Source organism: Orycteropus afer, unplaced genomic scaffold, assembly GCF_000298275.1.
Source record: "Orycteropus afer afer isolate SDZICR_OR568_19922 unplaced genomic scaffold, OryAfe1.0 scaffold00890, whole genome shotgun sequence".
Lineage (NCBI taxonomy): Eukaryota > Metazoa > Chordata > Mammalia > Tubulidentata > Orycteropodidae > Orycteropus > Orycteropus afer.
Genome location: NW_006922477.1, coordinates 161,112 through 181,112, shown reverse-complemented (window position 1 = coordinate 181,112; position 20,001 = coordinate 161,112). Strand labels below are relative to the sequence as shown.

The 20,001-nt window shown below is 39.7% G+C and overlaps 1 protein-coding gene across 1 annotated transcript in view; it reads right to left on the bottom strand.

Annotated features, from left to right (window-relative positions):
- Positions 1 to 20,001, bottom strand: part of NINL (ninein like) — a gene marked incomplete at its 5' end in the record, with an annotated part of 227,849 nt that overhangs the window by 88,743 nt on the left and 119,105 nt on the right. The window contains 3 exon segments of the mRNA XM_007958241.1: positions 10,475 to 10,544; positions 13,430 to 13,534; positions 19,512 to 19,824. Coding sequence (XP_007956432.1) covers positions 10,475 to 10,544; positions 13,430 to 13,534; positions 19,512 to 19,824 — 488 coding nt within the window.

The following is a 20,001-nucleotide window of genomic DNA, read 5'->3' as shown; positions in this document are numbered from 1 at the left end:
TTATCTTTCTAGATATATTTTGAAATTTTTTCTTCTTATTTATTGCATCTCTTTTATTATTCCTTGCAATTGCTTCCATTTGTTCATATAGTTTGAATTTTTTATTCTCTTGCTTTTGGTTATTTGGTGTCCAATTTTTTTTTTTTCTCTAACTGAGTGGACAGCAACTGTTCCCGCACAACCCAACCATACTTGCACCACTTGTAGCCACACCCGCTGAGTGCGTACCACTACTTGCTTTTTCACCAATGGACCAATGATAGACAGTGGCCAATACCAGCTCCCCTCACCCTCAACTGCTTTTTATCAACAGCTAACAGAGATCTGTGCACACATACTCATTCTCTATCACATACACCAGGAGATAGGTGGTGAGTGCCTAAGTGCTACCAAATAGCAAACAGAGAAACACAGTTCCCTGCTCACACAGATATAGCCAAACAAAATAAAGCAAAAATAAAATCCTGTGTGAATCAGACTAACATACAACTACAAATTAAACATAAATACAACACCACCACAACGTCTCTGAGATAACAGATAATCATAGTCCACACACACACACACACAAAAAGAAGAAGGACTTCTGGTAAGAAGGCAGAATATGCAGACAAACTACAGAGACCCTCTTCAACAAAGAAAAGAGAAACCAGTTGACACAGATACAGAAGATAATCCTGGAGCCCTGAGCTTTGAAACAAAGGACACAGAAGTGGATTAAAAAACAACTAATAGAAGAACACGAATGAAAACAGTGAATAAGGACACAAATGGAGCTGTGGACTGTCAGCTATCCAAACAGAATGGACAATTTCAATATTTCCTCCAAGTGGCGTTAAGACCTGAGAATTAACCTAAAAATTGGTCCTGCTCACCAGGGGCTGCACAGACGATTGGACTGGTGGCTAATAACTTAAAAAGGAAACAGTAAAGAAGGAGACAAACTGAGCTGTGGACTTTCAGCTGGCTGGAGGGCATAGCCATTATCAGTGTTTACAAGTGCTGTGGCCATTTTTAATATTTAAAGTGACAGTATTCTTGTTCAGATTCCAGGGACCTAAGGATAACTCTGCTTGCCGAGGACAGCATGGACATACCGGGGGCTAATGATTGGAAAGGTGTGACATTTCCCTTGTTACTCATACACCACACCCTCTTGGTGCACAGAGGTGCAGCTACCCCTCACCTCCACCTACCTTCTGGGATGGCAAGAATTCCATCCCAATCTGTGTGGTCTGATGAAGCCTAGGAGCCCTGTTCCACAAGATTTGTTTTGTTTTGTTTTTAAGTTATACTTTTCTTTTTCTTCCTCTTAATTTTTATTCTTTTTTAACCTTCTCAGGTTCTAGTTTTTGGCTATTATTTTTTCTCTTCCTTTTTTCTGGTCTCCATTTTTTTTTCATTCTTGTAGTTCTTCCCATCCTTTCTTTTTCTTTGTGCATTTTTCCCATTTTTCCTTCATTATTCTCTTACTCTATCTTTTCTCTTATTCCCACCTTCCCAAATATTATGGATTTCTTTTTTCTCTATTTCTATTTCTTTTGTCTTTTAAAAGCATTACTTCAAATATTTCATCTCATTTATTGCCTCTCCTCTTCTTTTCTTTCTCTTTTTGCTGATTGTTTTGTGTGTTTATGCAATTTGTTTTTGTCATCTTGTTTTCACTTTTTATGTGATAGTTTTACTTGCTGTTTTTGTCTAACTGAGTATGAGATAGCAACAGTGTCCCTACAACACAATCATACCCACAACTACTGCAGCCCCACCTACTGAGTGAGGGCCAGCACTTGTTTCTGCAAAAACTGTCCAACAATAAATGATAGCCAATATAAGCCTGACTCACTCTTAACTGCTTTTCACAAACAGCTAACAGACATCTGTGCACCCATTATCATTCTCTATCACACCCACCAGGAGACAGATGGTTAATGCATAAGTGCTGCCAACTAGAAAATAGATGTACTGAGATACATCCAAATAATGTACTGAGATACATCCAAATAAAATAAAACAAAAATCTTGGATGAATAACTCCAACATACAATTACCCATTAAATATAAATACAACAATGTCACAGTGTCTCTGAGACAACAGACCATCACAGTCCACACAAAGAAGCAACAGAAACAAGGGACCAAGATACAGACCCAGAAAACATCCCTGAGGAAGAAGCGGCACTGGAACTTCCTGGTAAGGAATTCAAAAGAGTCATATTTAGGTACCTTCAACGGATTGAGAGACAGATGAAGGAAAACACTGACAAAATTAAGGAAAACAAAGACAAAACCCTAGAAAAAATTCAAAAGAGAATACTAGAGCAAATAATAATATAAATGAAAAATTAGAAATGATTAGAAAATATCTACAGATGGAAATACAGATAATTAATAATACATTTTCAGAAACAAAACACACTGAATGAGCAAAGGAGCAGAATCAAATCAATGAAAGATAGAATTGGTGAGATTGAAGACAAATATTTCAATAAGTGTTTGGAAAGGAATCAATCAGAAAAAGGATCAAACAAAATGAAGGAAGCCTAAGATTCATGTGGGATACCATCAAGAGGAGTAACTTACTCTGGTAGTGTAGTGCCTAAGGCACTTGACTGCTAACCAGAAGGCTAGCAGTTCAAACCCACCAGCCACTCCTTGGAAGGAAGTTTGGGGAATCTACTTCCATAGTGATAATGCCTCAAAAACCCCAAGGAGTGGTTGCTATGAGTCAGGTCCAACTCGATGGCAAATAAAAACAACAAGCAGAATTCCAGAATAGGAAGAGACAAATAAATCCACAGAGAAAATTTTCAAATATTTGTTGGAAGAGAATTTCCCTGATATGATGAAAGATGAGAATATAGCCATTCAAGAAGTCAAATGAATCCCAAACAGGATAGACCCCAAAATAGCCACCAAGATATATTATAGTCATCATCACACTCGCCAAAATCAAAGACAAAGAAAGAATCCTGAAAGTAGCACAGGAGAAACAAAAAGTTACAAAAGCAACCAATAAGACTAAACTCTTATTTCTCAGCAGAAACCATGCAAGTGAGAAGGCAATGGCATGGTATACATAAAACCCTGAAAGAAAAAAATTTCCAACCTAAAAATTATATACCCAGCAAAAGTGTGCCCCAAATACAATGATGAAATTAGGACATTTCCAGATAAGCAGAAATTAAGGGAATTTGTTAAAACCAGATAAAACTTGCAAGATGCTAAAAGGAGTTCTTTGGAACAGAAAACCAACAACAGCAAATAACAATGACCTACTAACATACATGATAATATAACCCAGAAATTTACCCAGTTATGGAAGTATAAACTTACAAGATTGTAAACAAGGAACCAGAGACATTAATTGGTAAATGAGGACAACTACAAACAACAACAACAAAAAAAACACTGCTGTCAAGTCAGACCCGACTCATAGCAACCCCTCCTTCGGTTTCTGAGGCAGTATCACTATGAAAGTAGATAGCCCAACCTTCCTTCCAAGCAGTGCCTGGTGGGTTTGAAACTCCAGCCTTCTAGTTAGCAGTCAAATGCATTAGGCACGACACCACCAGAGCTCCTACAAACCAAAATGAGGGGAAAAAATAGTGTTCTTAGAGAATTTCTAAACAGTGAGGAAGTCAAGAGAATTGCAAGAGAGAATGGACTATTCTACACTTGGAAAGAAAACTATAAATTATGGGTTAACTTCAAAGAAAAATAATAAACCTTCCCATTAAAATAAAAAAGAGTAAAAGCCCAAATATTAACCAAATACTAAAACAATAGCAACAAAGGAAATGATAATATGATTCATAAACAAAATAAGCCCAGCACAGAAAATTATATGGAACAAAGAAATCAGCAACACCATGAAAAACACATAAAAAAATGACAGCAACAAATTCATATTTGCTAATAATTAGACTGAATGTAAATGGATTAAATGTACCACTAAAGTTATGAAGAGTTGTAGGCTGGATATGAAAACATAACCCATCACTATGCTGTCTACAAGAGACACACCTTAGAGATCAAGACAAAAATAGACTAAAAATCAAAGGCAGGAAAAAGAGATATCAAGAAAATGTTAATCGAAAAAGAGCAGGAGTGGCAATATTAATTTCTGGTAAAATTGACTTTAAGACAAAAACCACCATAAGAGACAAGGAAGGACATTATATCATGATTAAAGGGTAGACAGAACAAGAGGACATAACCATAATAAATATTTATGCACCCAATGAAAGAACCTCAAAATACATAAATCAGACTTTACAGAATTGAAAGGACAAATAGATGACTTCACAGTAATAGTAGGAGATTTTAATATACCACTTTCAATGAAAGACAGAACAACTGGAAAGAAACTCAACAAAGATGCAGAAGAACTAAACAATACAATCCACCAACATGAACTTATAGACATCTACAGAGCACTTCATCCAACAACATCACAATATACATTCTTTCCAGTACACATGCAACATTCTCCATGATAGACCATATAGTAGGCCATAAAGCAAGCCTTAATAAATTTAAAAACATGGAAACACTGCAAAGCATCTTCTCACAATGCTATCAAATTAGAAATAACAACAGGAAGATCAATGGGAAAAGGGCAAACACATAGAAACTGAACAACAACCTCTTTAAGAATGACTGGGTAACAGAAGAAATAAAAGAAATTAAAAAATTCCTTGAATCCAACGAGAATGAAAACACAACATACCAAAATCTTTGGGACACAGCAAAAGCAGTGATCAGAGGCCAATTTATAGCAGTCAATGCACACATCATAAAAGAAGAAAGAGCCAAAATCAACACTTTAAACCAACATCTCCAACAATGAGAAAAAGAACAGCAAAAAATACCTACAGTCACCAGAAGAAAGGAAATTTAAGGTTCGAGCAGAAATCAATGAAACAGAAAATAGAAAAAATCAACAAGACTAGAAGTTGGTTTTATGAAAAGATTAAAAAAACTGACAAACCACTGGCAAATTTAACAAAGGAAAAGAGAGAGATAAAACAAACAACACGAATAAGAAATGAAATAGGCATCATCACAACAAAACCAACTGAAATAAAAAGGATAATATCAACAAATTTGAAAATCTGGAAGAAATGGATAGATTTGTAGAAACACACTACTTACCTAAAACAACACAGACTGAGGTGCAACAATTGAACAGAACCATAACAAAAGAAGAAATTGAACAGGTCATAAAAAAAAAATTCCAACAAAAAAAAGCCCTGGCCCAGACAGTTTCACCAGAGAATTCTACTAAACAACCAGAGAAGAACTGACACCAATCCTACTCAAACTATTCTAGAACATAGAAAAGGACAAAATCCTCTCAAATTCATTTTATGAAGCAAGCATAACCTTGATACCAAAACCAGGCAAAGGTATCACTCAAAAGGAAAACTACAGGCCAATATCCCTCATGAATATAGATGCAAAAATCTTGAACACAATCCTAGCCAATAGACTCCAATAGCATATCAAAACAAATAAAATAAATAAATACATTATGACCAACTGGGATTCATAACAGGTATGCAAGGATGGTTCAACATTAGAAAAACAATTAACGTCATCTACCATATAAATAAAACAAAGGGAAAGAACCACATGATCCTATCAATTGATACAGAAAAGGCATCTGATAAAATCCAACACCCATTCCTGATCAAAACTCTCAGCAAAACAGGAATAGAAGGGACATTCCTCAACATAATAACAAACAGCCAACATCAGTCTCAATGGAGAGAGACTGAAACCATTTCCCTTGCAAACATGATCCAGACAAGGATGCCCTCTATCACCACTTCTATTCAACATTGTACTGGAAGTCCTAGCAAGGGCAGTAAGGCAAGAAAGGAAAATCAAAGGTGTCCAAATTGGTAAGGAAGACATCAAACTATCCCTATTTGCTGATATGATCCTATACCTAGAAAACCCAAGAGACTCAGTAAAAAGTATACTGGAACTAATTGAGAGATTTGGCATCATAGCAGGATACAAGATGAACATCCAAAAATCAGTTGGATTCCTCTACACCAGCAAAGAGATCGCTGAAAAAGAAATAAGGAAATCAGTATCATTTACAACAGCTACCAAAAAAATAAAATACTTGGGAATAAATCATTCCAGGGAAACAAAAGACCTGTTCAAAGAAAACTATAAAAGACTTCTTCAAGAAACCATGTTGTTGTTGCTATGTGCTGTCAAGTCGGACCTGACTCCTAGAGACCCCTCCTTGGGTTTCTACAGAAGTAGATTGCCCAACCCTCCTTCCAAGGAGTGACTGGAGATCTATATAAATGGAAGAACATACCATGCTCATGGAAAGGGAGGTTGAACATTTTGAAAATGTCATTCTACCTAAAGCAATCTATACATTCAATCCAATCCCAACTCAAATCCAATTAACATTCTTTAAGGATATGGAAAAACCAATCACTAACTTTATATGGAAAGGAAAGCAACCTCAGATGAGCAAAGCATTATTGAAGAACAAAGTAGGAGGTCTCACACTCCCGGATATTAAAATCTACTATACGTCCACACAGTCCAAACTGCCTGGTAGTGGTATAATGATAGACATATAGACCCATGGAATAAAATTGAGAACCTAGAAATAGATCCATTGACCTATGATCTTTGACAAAGAGCCAAAATCCAGTAAATGGGGACGAGATTGACTGTTTAACAAAGATACTGCAAAAACTGGATGTCCATTTGCAGAAAAATGAAACACTATGCACAAAAACAAATTCCAGATGGATCAAAGACTTAAATATGAAATCTAAAACTATAGGGTTCCTCAAGGAAAAACTAGGGGAAAATTTAGGGGCCCTAATATATGTCATAAGGGCTCTGGTGGCGTAGTGCCTAAGGCATTTGACTGCTAACCAGAAGGCTGGTGGTTCAAATCCACCAGCCACTCCGCAGACGGAAGGTTGAGCAATCTACTTCCATAGTGATACTGCCTTGGAAACCCAATAAGGGGCCGCTATGAGTGGGATCCAACTTGACGGCAATGTGCTTGGTTTGATTTGGAATATACGGCATAAACAGACTATCAAGCATAACCCAAAATGCACAAACAGCAGAAGACAAACTAGATGAATGGGATCTTCTAAAAACTAAATTTTTATGTGTTTCCAAAGACTTCTCCAGAAGAGTCAAAAGAGAACCTACAGATTGGGAAAAAAATATTCAGTAATGAAATATTTGACAAGGGACTTATCTCTAGAATTTATAGAAAACTCCAACACCTCAACAACAAAAAGACAAATAATCAAATTAATAAATGGGCACCAAAGAGGATATTCAGGCGGCCAACAAACATACAAAGAAATGTTCACAATCATTAGCCATTTGTTGTTATTTGCCGTTGAGTCGGCCCGGACTCATAGCGACCCCTCCTTGGGTTTCCGAGTCAGTATCACTACGGAAGTAGGATTGCCCAACCTCGGATGCAAATCAAAACAACAACAAGATACCATCTGGCCCCAGCACTAGTGGCAAAGTTCAACAAGACAGAAAATAACAAATGCTGGTGAGGAAATGTAGAGATTGGGACTCTCATACACTGTTGGCGGGACTGTCTAATGTTATAACCACTGGAAAGCAGTATGGTGATTCCTTAAAAAGTTGGAATTAGAAATACCATTTGACCCAGCATATCCATTCCAAGTATATATCTTTAGGAAAAAAAGTGAGAGCCAGGACAAGAACACATATATGCACACCCATGTTAATCGCAGCACTTTCCCAATAGCCAAAAGATGGAAACAGCCTAGGTGCCCATCAACAGATAAATGGATAACTAAACCATGGTACATACACACAATGAAGTACTATACAACCCTAAAGAATAATGTAGAATCGGCAAAACACTGCACAACGTGGATAATCTTGGAGGACATTATGCTAAGTGAAATAAGTCAATCAAATAAGGACAAATATTGTATCAGTGCGTTATTGTAGTAATTCAAGGAAAGGCTTATATATGGAAGGAAATTTTCTTTGTTGGTTACCAGGGTGGGGGGAGGCGAGGGAACACTCTAGATAGGTAGAGAAAAGTATTGATGTGGGTGAAGAGAAGGGAAATGTATCAAATGTGAGTGATGAACACAGTGGCTTCCAGGAAGAAAAAGACACAGAGAGGTGCATGGGAGGTACAGACAACAAAGATGAACCCTTTTGCACACACAGTACTGTGTTGTCAGTGAAGGCAAACATGGATATATATATATATGTATATATATATATATGTATATATATATATATTTTGTTGTTGTTGTTGTTTTGTTGTTGTTGTTGTTGTTTGCCATCAAGTCGGCCCCGACTCATAGCGACCCCTCCTTGGGTTTCCAAGGCAGTATCACTACGGAAGTAGCTACGCCCAACCTTCCTTCCGAGGAGTGGCTGGTGGGTTTGAACCGCCAGCCTTCTGGTTAGCAGTCAAGTGCCTTAGCCACTATGCTACCAGAGCTCCTTTGTATATATATATAGGTGGATAGATGGGTGGATAGGCTGAATGTCTATGGTATGCTATGCAGTGCTGAGCATGCACAACCATGCATAGGGTTGGCAGAAAATGTTTCTACAAGTGTATTTGTATATTCTGTAAGAATTTCTAGGTATAGAGTAGAGCTGAGAAGGGGCAAGGTTGTAGTCACTTCTTGGACACAGCCAGCCACCCAGAGGGAGCGAGTAGTTGGACCTGTGGGCTCAGGACCATAGTCACAGGGGACATCAAGCTTAATTGACATAACACACTACACTAAAACATTGTTCCACATCCTACTTTGTTGAGTAGCAACTAGGATCTTAAAAGCTTGCAAGTGGCCATCTAGATGCAATGATGGGTGTTGCCTCGTCCACAGCAAAGAAAAATGAAGAAAACCAAAGACACATGGAAACCATAACTCCAAGTGACTGGTACACCATGTGATCCTAAGCCTATATGACTATGAGACCAGAAGCACTAGATGGTGTCCTGGTACCACTGTCAACCACTTGGAGGGTGATCTATATAGCAGATTCTGGATAGAGTAGGAGAACAACGTGGAACAAAACTCAAAATCATTTAAAAAAATGGAACAGGTTTGCTGGTCTGATACAGCCTGGAGGAACCACTGAGACTATGGCCCCTAGCTGCCCTTCAGGTCTGGAATTGAACCCACTCCTGTGGTTTCCAGCCAAACAAAAGACAGGCATATAAGCTGAACATTTACATTAGGTAATACACTTCTTGGAGAGATTAATCATGCGAGAATAGAAGGCTGTGTATGCACAGGGAGACAGCTCAGGGGGCAGGAGTGCAAGGGAGGAAAGGACGCGGCGAACAGATGCCTATGGGGAAGAGGTGGGAGGGGAGCTGTTGCACTCTGGTAAATTATAGTCCCAAAGTGTATGGGAGTTGCTGTAGGGAAAGTGAATTTGCTTTGTGAACTTTTACCCAAATCACAATAAAAATTAAAAAAAAATAAAGTCATGAAGTGGGACTCAGTAAGGAATGCATCTGTGTGTGAGAGACTAGAGGGAGCAGAAGGCCCAGGGGAGGGGTATCAGTTCCCAATAAAAGAGTCAGAAAGGCATTTGTGTGAGGAATAAAAAGGGACTGAGGAAATAATAAGTATATTGAGGATGAAAGAAGACAGGTTTTTCACTATTTGAGAAAGGAATTATAAATATGGAAAGACAAAAACTAGCTTTAGCTTTGTATGTTGGATGGGTAATGCAGGTATGGGTTTGAACTAATGGTATTCAATAAAGGTTGTTGTTATGTGCCGTCGAGTCAGCCCTGACTCATAGCGACCCCTCCTTGGGTTTCCGAGGCAGTATCACTACGGAAGTAGGATTGCCCAACCTTCCTTCCAAGGAGTGGCTGATGGGTTTGAACCACCAGCCATCTGGTGAGCAGTCAAGTGCCTTAGCCACTATGCCACCAGAGCTCCCTCAATAAAGGTACCGCAATGTATATAGAAATATACTTGAAATTATGTTCATATGTGTATCTGCATATGTATCCACCACACATGTACACATTCCCTTGCCCTATCCACCTCTAGGACCAATGAGAACACCTGATGCTCAGGTCTTGGTTTCTAAATACCATTATTTACTAAAATGGGTCAAAAGCTCCTTAGAGTAATGGCTAATTCAGGGACTGAGGCAGGGAAAGTATCAGGTGAGCCTGGAATATATTTTGGCCCCAGAAATTAAGGGAATGCTCCAAGAATGATCAGACATGTTCAAAGAACACAGAAGTCAAGACTCCCATTGGCCAAATCCAAGATAATTTGAGCATCAAAATCATAATAGCAACATACTAATTTCCTGATTTTGATGAGGTGTGATGCATTCTGAAATCTTTCAGAAAAAAGCTCCATACTTCCTTCACATAAGTGTTAAGCTATAGTAAAATAGTGAAAAAAGAAAGGGTGGTGTACTGGACCTGTTTGTTGAGCGTTTCCATTTTAAAGTAGGCCTGGTTTTTCTCCTTCTTCAAAACTTCAATTTCTTTCCTGTTGAAGAAGCAAAATATCACTGGGAATCAAATCGTTTCCTTCTGCTGGATAGAGCCCACTATGACATTATAACCCTATGTTAACTAGATCTTTATGTACACATAGAAGTTCTGGTGGTATAGTGGGTAAGGCATTTGGCTGCTAAACAAATGAAGAAAAGGTTGACGTTGTCAAAGACTTCACACTACTTCTACAATCAACACCTAAGGAAGCAGCAGACAAGACATCAGATAACGTACTGCATTGGGCAAATTTGCTGCAAAATACCTCTTTCAAGTGCTGAAGAGCAAAGATGTCTCTTTGAAGACTAAGATGCACCTAACCCAAGCCATGGTATATGCAACTGCTTCATATATATGTGAGAGCTGGTCAACAGTTCAAACCTACCAGCTGCTCCAAGGGAAGAAGATGAAGGAATCTGCTTCCATAAATATTTACAGCTTTGGAAACCCATGGGGGTTGCTATAAGTAGGAATTGATGGAAGTGTTTTTTTTTTTGTTTTGTTTCGTTTTTTGGTATGTACTATAAGTATCACTTGGGGTTCTTGTTACACTATAGATTCTGATTCAGTATCTGTAGGATGGAAATGAAAATTTTAAGCAGATGGCTGAAGTTGAATGAACTATTTCAAAGCCACGGATTTTACAGATATGATGGTGTAATGCGTAACACATCTGACTGGTAACCAGAAGGCTGGTGGCTCAAACTCACCAACGACTCCTTGGAAGGAGGAATAGGTAATCTACTACTGTACTGCCTCGGAAACCCAAGGAGGGGTCGCTATAAATCAGAACTGACTCCACAGCAGTGAGTTTGGTGTTTTGAGTTTTAGAGAGGTAGGACATTGCTGCTGCTGTTGTTAGGTGCTGTAGAGTCATCTCCAACTCATGTTCAACCTTATGTAGAACAGAACAAAACACTGCCTGGTCCTGTGCCAGCCTCATGATACTTGCTATATCTGAGCCCACTGTTGCAGCCACTGTGTCAATCTACCTTGTTGAGGGCCTTTCCCTTTTTTGTTGACCCTCCACTTTACTAAGCCTGATATCCTTCTCCACAGAACGGTCCCTTCTGGTAACATGACCAAAGCAGGTGAGACAATGTCTGTCCATTCTCTCTTCCAAGGAGCACTCCAGCTGCACTTTTTCCAGGATAGATTTGTTAGTTCTTTTAGTAGTCCACGGTACTTTCAGTATTCTTTGCCAACACCAGAACTCAAAAGTATCAACTCTTCTTTGGTCTTCCTTATTCACTGTCCAGCTTTCACATGCATATAAAGCAACTGAAAATACCATGCCTTGGGTTAGGTGCCTCTTAGTTTTCAAGGAGATGTCTTTGCTCTTCAGCTCTTGAAAGAGATTTTTTGCAGCAGATCTGCCCAATGCAATACATTGTCTGATGTCTTGACTGCTTCTTCCACTGGTGTTGACTGTAGAACCAAGTAATATGAAGTCTTTGACAACTTCAACCTTTTCTTCATTTATCATGGCTGCTTACTGGTACAGTTGTGAAGATTTTGTTTTCTTTATATTGAGGTGTAATCCATACTGCAGATTGTAGTCTTCAGTCTTCATCAGTAAGGGCTTCAAGTCATCTTCACTTTCAGCAAGCAAGGTTGTGATGTCTGCATATCGCAGGTTGTTAAAGAGTCTTCCTCCAATCCTGATGCCACGTTCTTCTTCGTATAGTCCAGCTTCTCGGATTATTTGCTCAGCATATAGATTGAATAAGTATGGTGAAAGGATACAACCCTGACACACTCCCTTCCTGATCTTAAACCATGCAGTATCCCCTTATTCTGTTTGAACAACAGCCTCTTAGTCCATGTACACATTCCTCATGAGTATTATTAAGTTTTCTGGAATTCCCAGTCTTCCAAAGTTATCCATAATTTGCTATGATCCACAAACTCAAATGTTTTTGCCTAGTTGATAAAACACAACTATACTAGTTGGTGTTATTTATAGTGCAAAAGAGCATTCTCTATGACATTTTTCAATCACACAATTAGTTTCTTTAGCAAAGTATGTGAATACTCACACTCAGCAACACAAAGATCCAAACCACCTTACACCCAATGGAGTCTATTAGAAAAGGATTCTGTAGGCAAACCTTCAAGAAAATAGTTTCCAGAGGCAAAACTGGACTGCTTACTCTGCATTCTGCATGCCTATTCTATCAATTCAGAACCATGGTCTCAACATTTCAGAGCTGAGCTCATGTGGAACTTTTTATGAAGGTGGGGGTCCAAACTGTCCTTGGATAATGCTACAGCAGTGAAAGCAGAAACTCACTGACAGGGTGTTCTCACCCTCCTCCCACCCTTGCTCCTGCCTTATTGTTCCAGGGCCCTTCCCCTCCCTGTTCACTGAAAACAATATAGATGAATGAACCGTGGAGAAAAGCTCAGCTACAACCATTATCAGAACATGAGCAAATATATTCTACTTGCCGAGGAAGATCATAAGAGCACCTCTAGACCCTACAAAATTAATTCCTGCCTGCCCCATTTCAGGTGTGATGTGGAGTACTTTTGTAGGTGTAATAAAGTGCTGCCTCTTCCTTTCAGAGGTAAATAGGATGTGTGCTTCAGCTGCTCACTGTGGAGCAGGCAGTGTTGTCACATGCAAATGCTCTCTGCTTTCTACTTCTGAGACCAAGATACTTGGGAAGGATACGTGCTTGTCAAATCATGATCAGAGGCCAACAAGGCTTACCCATTTGTGGTTTTCCTGGAAGATGGAATTTACTTGTGAATACTCACCCCTTCATATATCAATAACTTCTTCACTCATTCTACAGAGAGGAAACCACTCATTCTACTAAGAGGAAACCAGTCACAAGTATGAAGGTCAGGGGAAGCACTGAGATGGGCCCTTACCTCTGTGTATCATTTGTCCTTTTTGCAGCTTCAAGGTCTTGCTGAATCCTTTCCAGCTCATTTGTCAACAAGGTGTTTTCTTCAGAAAGCCTCTGTAATTCGATTCTACAAGCAAAAGTGGAAAGAGAAAGAATGGGGGAACTCCAGAAGCTGACTACAACATGCAATCCATCTGCATCTGGTCACAAAATTGGAAGCCAAAACGATTCTGCAGTTGACATTTCCCCTCTTCAAGTCAATACAGAGCATGATTTTCCTTTTATTCTATCCAGGATTAACACATTTTGGTTTGTATCTCCCAAGAGGAAGCATCTTGGTTTTATTTACTTTATGTTTATAGATGACTTGTTTCTAGATTTTTTAACCTCTCATTGCACACATGAGAGTGACCACGTTTGGTATTGATGCAAAATATTAGGTGTGAGACCTTGATTCTTCCAAAGGATATTCCCTGCTAGTGACCACCAGCATGGGCCTGAGAAACATCAGGGATGAAAGGCCAAACTACATAGACACTGACTGAGATATTTTCATCTTAGTGAGAGTTCCAATCTCCTGTACTCCAAGGTCTACACTAGAAGGAAAAACCTAGGAGACCCCCCCCCCATCAATTTATGCAGACCTGACGCAAGGTGAATCCCTCAAGAGGGAAAAGCAGGCATGACCAGCTACTACATGAACCAAGTCTGACTGGAGCCATATTTTCTTTCTGACAACTCTTAGAGAACATCTGTCAAGGGAGCAGTATCAATTTATGACAGGTAAGTATTTCACTTTGCTCAAAGCAAAGAATACCAAAAAGATGTTTACTTGTGTTCTGTTGACTATGCAAAAGCATTTGATTGTGTGGATTATAACAAATTATGGATAACATTGAGAAGAATGGGAATTCCAGAACAGTTAATTGTACTCATGAGGAACCTGTACATAGACAAGGAGGCTGTCATTCAAATAGAACAAGGGGACACTGCATGGTTTAAAATCAAGAAGGGAGTGTGTCAGGGTTGTATCCTTTCACCATACTCATTTAATCTATATGCTGAGCAAATAATCTGAGAAGCTGGACTATATGAAGAAGAACATGGCATCAGGATTGAAGGAAGGCTCATTAACAACCTGTGATACACTGATGATGCAACTTTGCTTGCTGATAGTGAAGATGACTTGAAGCACTTATTGAGGAAGACTGAAGAATACAGTCTGCGGTATGGATTCCAAAAAAACCAAAGTCACTGCCGTGGAGTCAGAGCCAACTCATAGCTACCCATCCTTGGATTTCTGAGGTGGAGTCACTACGAAAGTAGATTGTCCTACCTTCCTTCTGAGGAGTGGCTGGTGGGATTGAACCACCAGCCTTCTGGTTAAGCAGTCACATGCCTTAGTCACTATGCTACGAGAGCTCCCACAGTTTGGATTACATCTCAGTATAAAGAAAAAAAAAATTCTCACAACTGGACATGTAAGCAGCAGACTGAAAAGATTGAAGTTGTCAAAGACTTCACAATGCTTGGTTCTATAATTGACACGAATGGAAGCAGCAGTCAGTACATCAGACAATATATAGCACTGGGCAAGTCTGCTGCAAAGGACCGCTTTTAAGTGCTGAGGAGCAAAGATGTCTCCTTGAGGATGAAGATGCACCTAACACAAGCCATGGTATTTTCAATCACCTCATATGCAAGTGAGAGCTGGACAATGAATAAAGAAGACCAAAGAAGAATTGATGCTTTTGAGATGTGGTGCTGGCAAAGAATGCTAAAAGTACCATGGACTGCTAAAAGAACTAACAAATCTGTCCTGGAGGAAGTACAGCCAGAATGCTCTTTGGAAGTGGGAATGGCCAGACTCCATTTCACCTATTTTGGTCATGTTGTCAGAAGGGCCCATTCCCTGGAGAAGGATGTCATGCTTGGTAAAGTGGAGGCTCAATGAAGGAAGGGAAGGCCCTCAATGAGATGGATAGACACAGTGGCAGCTGTGATGGGCTCAAGTATAGCAGGGATCATGGAGCTTGCACGGGACTGGGAGGTGTTTTGTTCTGCTGTGCATAGGGTCACTATGAGTGGGAGATGACTCATTGGCACCTAACAACAACAACTATTTTACCAACAAAGATCCCTAATGAAGCAGTTTAAAACCCATACTTAATCTTGCTGATATGTATTCCCCTGAATAAGTCTCTGTCTGGCATTCTGTTAGCTTCTAATATTTCTAATCTAAAACTACTCAAAATGCTACATAATCTTTGCTGTACTTATTTTATGTATTATGTTTATAGTATCAAGAATATAAGTACTCTTTCATCTGACTTCATTTTATCTCCCCAGGAACTAAGGAGAAAAATAATAGAAGCCATGGCAATTTTAAAAGCAGCAAAGGGTTTCAATCAGGGGTGTGAAATAAGTGAAATCTGCATTTTGAAATGATCGCTCTGGCTTCAGTATGGAAAACAAACTAATTCAAGGAGTTTGTGTTTGTGTTGGGTATTGGGTGGAATTCTCCTTCCAGTTGCCCACCCCTATCCACCAATCAGATTGTGTGAAGTCAACTATGAAATGTGTGACAGTCCTCACAGAAGTAATGGAAAGCTCAAAGGGTACTCAAAGAAAACAAAACCTGGAAGTGGAAATCAAAGCTGTGTGCATTAAACAACAAAAATATAGGGTTACTCTGAGGCCTGTCAGGATGAAGGGCAAGCTGCACCACTGAATGTACCATTAGGTAAGTGACTTTGAAGAGAGTTAAAGTTGGTCCTCCAACTTTCTCTCTGAGAGAGAGAAAAACCCCTAGTAAAGCTCCCAGGGATTAACATCAAACAAACATGAACTCACAATCAAAGATCATCAAAATATACACAGAAAGAAATCACCAATAGGCATCAGTGAAAACACAAAAACAGAATTAGAGTCTTTAGGAACTTCAGATATTGGAATGATCAGATATAAAAGAAAAGTAAATATTATGAAATTGTTATATAAATAAAAATTGGAAATAAGAAATGAATAAGCAATAATAAAAAAAAAAATGTCAGATAGAACCAAATAGAAGCTATAGAAATGAGAGGGGAAAAAAGTCAATGCCATAATAAAAACTCACTGTATTGGTTAGACAATAGATTAGACAAAGCAGAAGAAAGAATTAGTGACCTGGAATACAGATATAAAAAATGACCAAGAATGTGGTACAGAGAGAAGAGGAAATGGAAAACATTAAAGAGTTAGGGCATGGAGGAAAAAGTGAAAAGTGAAAAGATCTTACAGAGAAAACAGGGAGACAAAAGGAATATTTTAAGAATAATGGCTGAAATCATTTAAAAAAAAAAAAAAGGACCAAGTTTACAGGTCTGATCAAAAGCCTGGTGAAACCCCTGAGAATATGGCCCCTAGCTGCCCTTCAGGTTTGGAATTGAACCCACTCCTGTGGCTTCCAGCCAAGCAAAAGACAGGTATATGAGCTAAACATTTACATTAGGTAAATCTACTCCTTGGAGAGATGAATCATGGGAGAATAAAAGGGCTGTGTATGCACAGGGAGACAGCTTCGGGGACAGGAATGTATGGCTGGGAAGGACACAGGGAAGAGGTAACTATGTCATGAGACAAAGTGTATGTGAGCTGCTGTGTGAGAAATGAATTTGCTCTGTAAACTATCACCTAAATCACAATAAAAATTAAAAAGAAAAAAAGAATAATGGCTGAGAATTTTTCACAAGACACAAATAAATATATCCAATAGGCAAAATATTTTATAAGTGGAATAAATAAAAAGAAAACCACACCTATACCCTAAAACCCAAGAGTTCCATTCCTAGGTACATACCAACATAAACGTGTACATATATTGCTCAAAATTCATGTACCAGAACTTTCATAGCTATATTATTTATAATAGCCAAAAAGCTGAAACTACCCAAATGCCTATCAACAAGAAAATGGAAAAACTGTAAATGAATGAAATCTCACAAACATATTGAACCAAGGATACCAGTTGAATGATTCCTTTATATAAAATACAAAAACAGACTAAATTAATCTATGCTTTTAGAAGTTAGGATAGTGGTTATACCTGAGGAGTCTTGGAGGATTTTATTTCTTGTTCTAGCTGCTGGTAACACAACACGCTTAATTTCTTCTCGTTGTAAACTTACGGGCATTTTTCTTTTTTACACATGTTGTTGTTGTTCAAGGACTCATAGCAACCGCTCCTTGGGTTTCGGAGGCAGGATCACTACAGAAGTGGATTGTCCAACCTTCCTTCTGAGGAGTGGCTGGTGGGTTTGAACGCCAGCCTCCTGGTTAGCAGTCAAGAATCTTAGGCACTATACTACCAGAGCTCTCAATAAAATGTTTAAAAGAAAAATATACACACCTAAACATGGTAGCGTAGTGCCTAAGGCACTTGACTGCTAACCAGAAGGCTGGCGATTCAAACCCACCAGCCACTCCATGGAAGGAAGGTTGGGCAATCCTACTTCCTTAGTGATACTGCCTCGGAAATCCAAGAAGGGGTCGCTATGAGTAGGGGCCAACTCGACAGCAAATAACAACAGCAACAAACATAACAAAGAAAAAAAACTAATGATTTAAAAAAAAAAAAAAACTTGCTGCCATTTGCTGCCATTGAGTCAATTCTAACTCCGCAACCCCCATAAGTTTCCAAGGCAGTAAATCTTTACAGAAGTAGATTGCCTCATCTTACTCCTGCAGAGCAACTGGTGGGTTTGAACTGCTGACCTTCTGGTTAGCAGCCAAATGTCTTACTCACTGCACTGCCAGAGCTCCTTACCTAAGATGTGAAAGTACCAGAAACAAAACTCAGATCACCTACTGTGGTGAGGATGTCCTAATCTCCAGAACCTGTGAATATGATGTTACGTGGTCAAGGGGAATTACAGTTGAAGATGAAATAAAGTCTGCTATCCCACTGACCTTGAGATGGGGATATTATTCTGAAGTAACCTAGTGGGCCCAATGTAGTCACCAGGGTCCTTTTAAGGGAAAAAGAGAGGCAGAAGAGTGGAGTTAAAGTGATGCAATGTAAGAAAGACTCAATCAGCCACTGATGATTTTGAAGGTGAAGGAAGGGGTCACAAGCCAAGGAATATAGGTAATTTATAGAAGCTGGAAAAGGAAAGAACAGATTCTCCTAAAGCTTGAAGAAAGGGATGCAGCCCTGCTGACACCTTGATTTTAGCCCAATTTAATTCTAAGTTTTAGGTAAAGTTAATTTAAATAAAAACAACAAACAACTTTAGCTACATTTTAGCCTATTTTAGACCTCTAACTTTTAGAATTGTAAGATAATGAATGTGTCTTGTTTTAAGCCACTCAGAGTCCATGCTCTGCAACACTGGGAAAAGCGTTTCCACATGTCACACTTCTGAGATAGAGCATTCACCAGCCTGACTCCCCAAGTAAGGCCAGGGGAGGAGAAACCTATCTCAACCTGTGGCCCTCTCAGTACTCTGTCCAACCAACTGAAATCTTCAGGACTCCCTCCCACCTCAGCTTACTCCAGTAGATGTTGGCCTTTGTAGCCAGCATCTCAAGTCTCACAGTTAGTACCAAGAACCCTCGCAGAATGCAAAAAGCATGCAGAGTAGACAGGCCATCTCTGCTGCTGCCACTTAATCACTGTTAGTCACCCAGGCAAAGACATCGCTAACATATACAGTCGGAATTAAATGAAGACATGTGGGTTCGTAGGCAGAGGGCTTCAGAGATGCCCCAGGAATAAAGTGGGGCTCCCAAGGACAGTCTATTTTGGGCCCTGTGAGACAAGCACAAACTTCCTACGGACAAAGGTAGTGGACAGACTTGCGTCCAAGCCACAAGAGTCTTCACTAATGGGTTCTGGGGAATCTATGCATGGAAAGCCTCCCTTGTCCCACTCACTGGGCATCCAGGGACACCATGGCCTGAGTGCAGACCAGGCTTGGTTTATACCCCTGGATAGTCATGGGGTACATGGCCTTCATGAGTTAGAGCTCGCCAGCCTGTCAGGAGGAAATAAGAGTATGCTACAGAGTCATCAGGGACGGGATGAGTGGGTTCACATGTTTAGGGATAGATAGAGGCAAGACTGTTCTCTCTTTGAGTTGGCTTCCTTCCCCAGAGCCTGAACTATATCATCTAGCCATAGGAGTCTGGTTTTCACTTCATTCTTCTCTCTTTCCAGTGCCATTTTTGCCTCCTGTCTCTGTATAGCCCCTTCCCATTCTTGCCATCTTGCCTTGGCAGTCCCCATCCTGTGCTCACCCTCCAGGGCACTCAGGCTCCTCCTGAAAACTGGCTCCCCTTGTAGGTTGTTTCCATCCACTTCTAACCAGAGTTGCTCCTGGGCTTTGGGCTGCCACTGCTCAGATGACAGCTGGTTCTGACTCTCTGGGTTGCTAGCTAGACATTGATTTTTCCAGGAACATTGCTCCACCCACTCCAGGTGGCCGCACACATGACTATGTCTCTGAAGAAGCAAAAGCTACTTCTACAGTATCTAGCAAATTGGGATAGCCCTCTCTGATGCTGATGCTCCCAATTGGCCCTTTGGGTTGCAGGTCTGGGACTGCGGCTGGG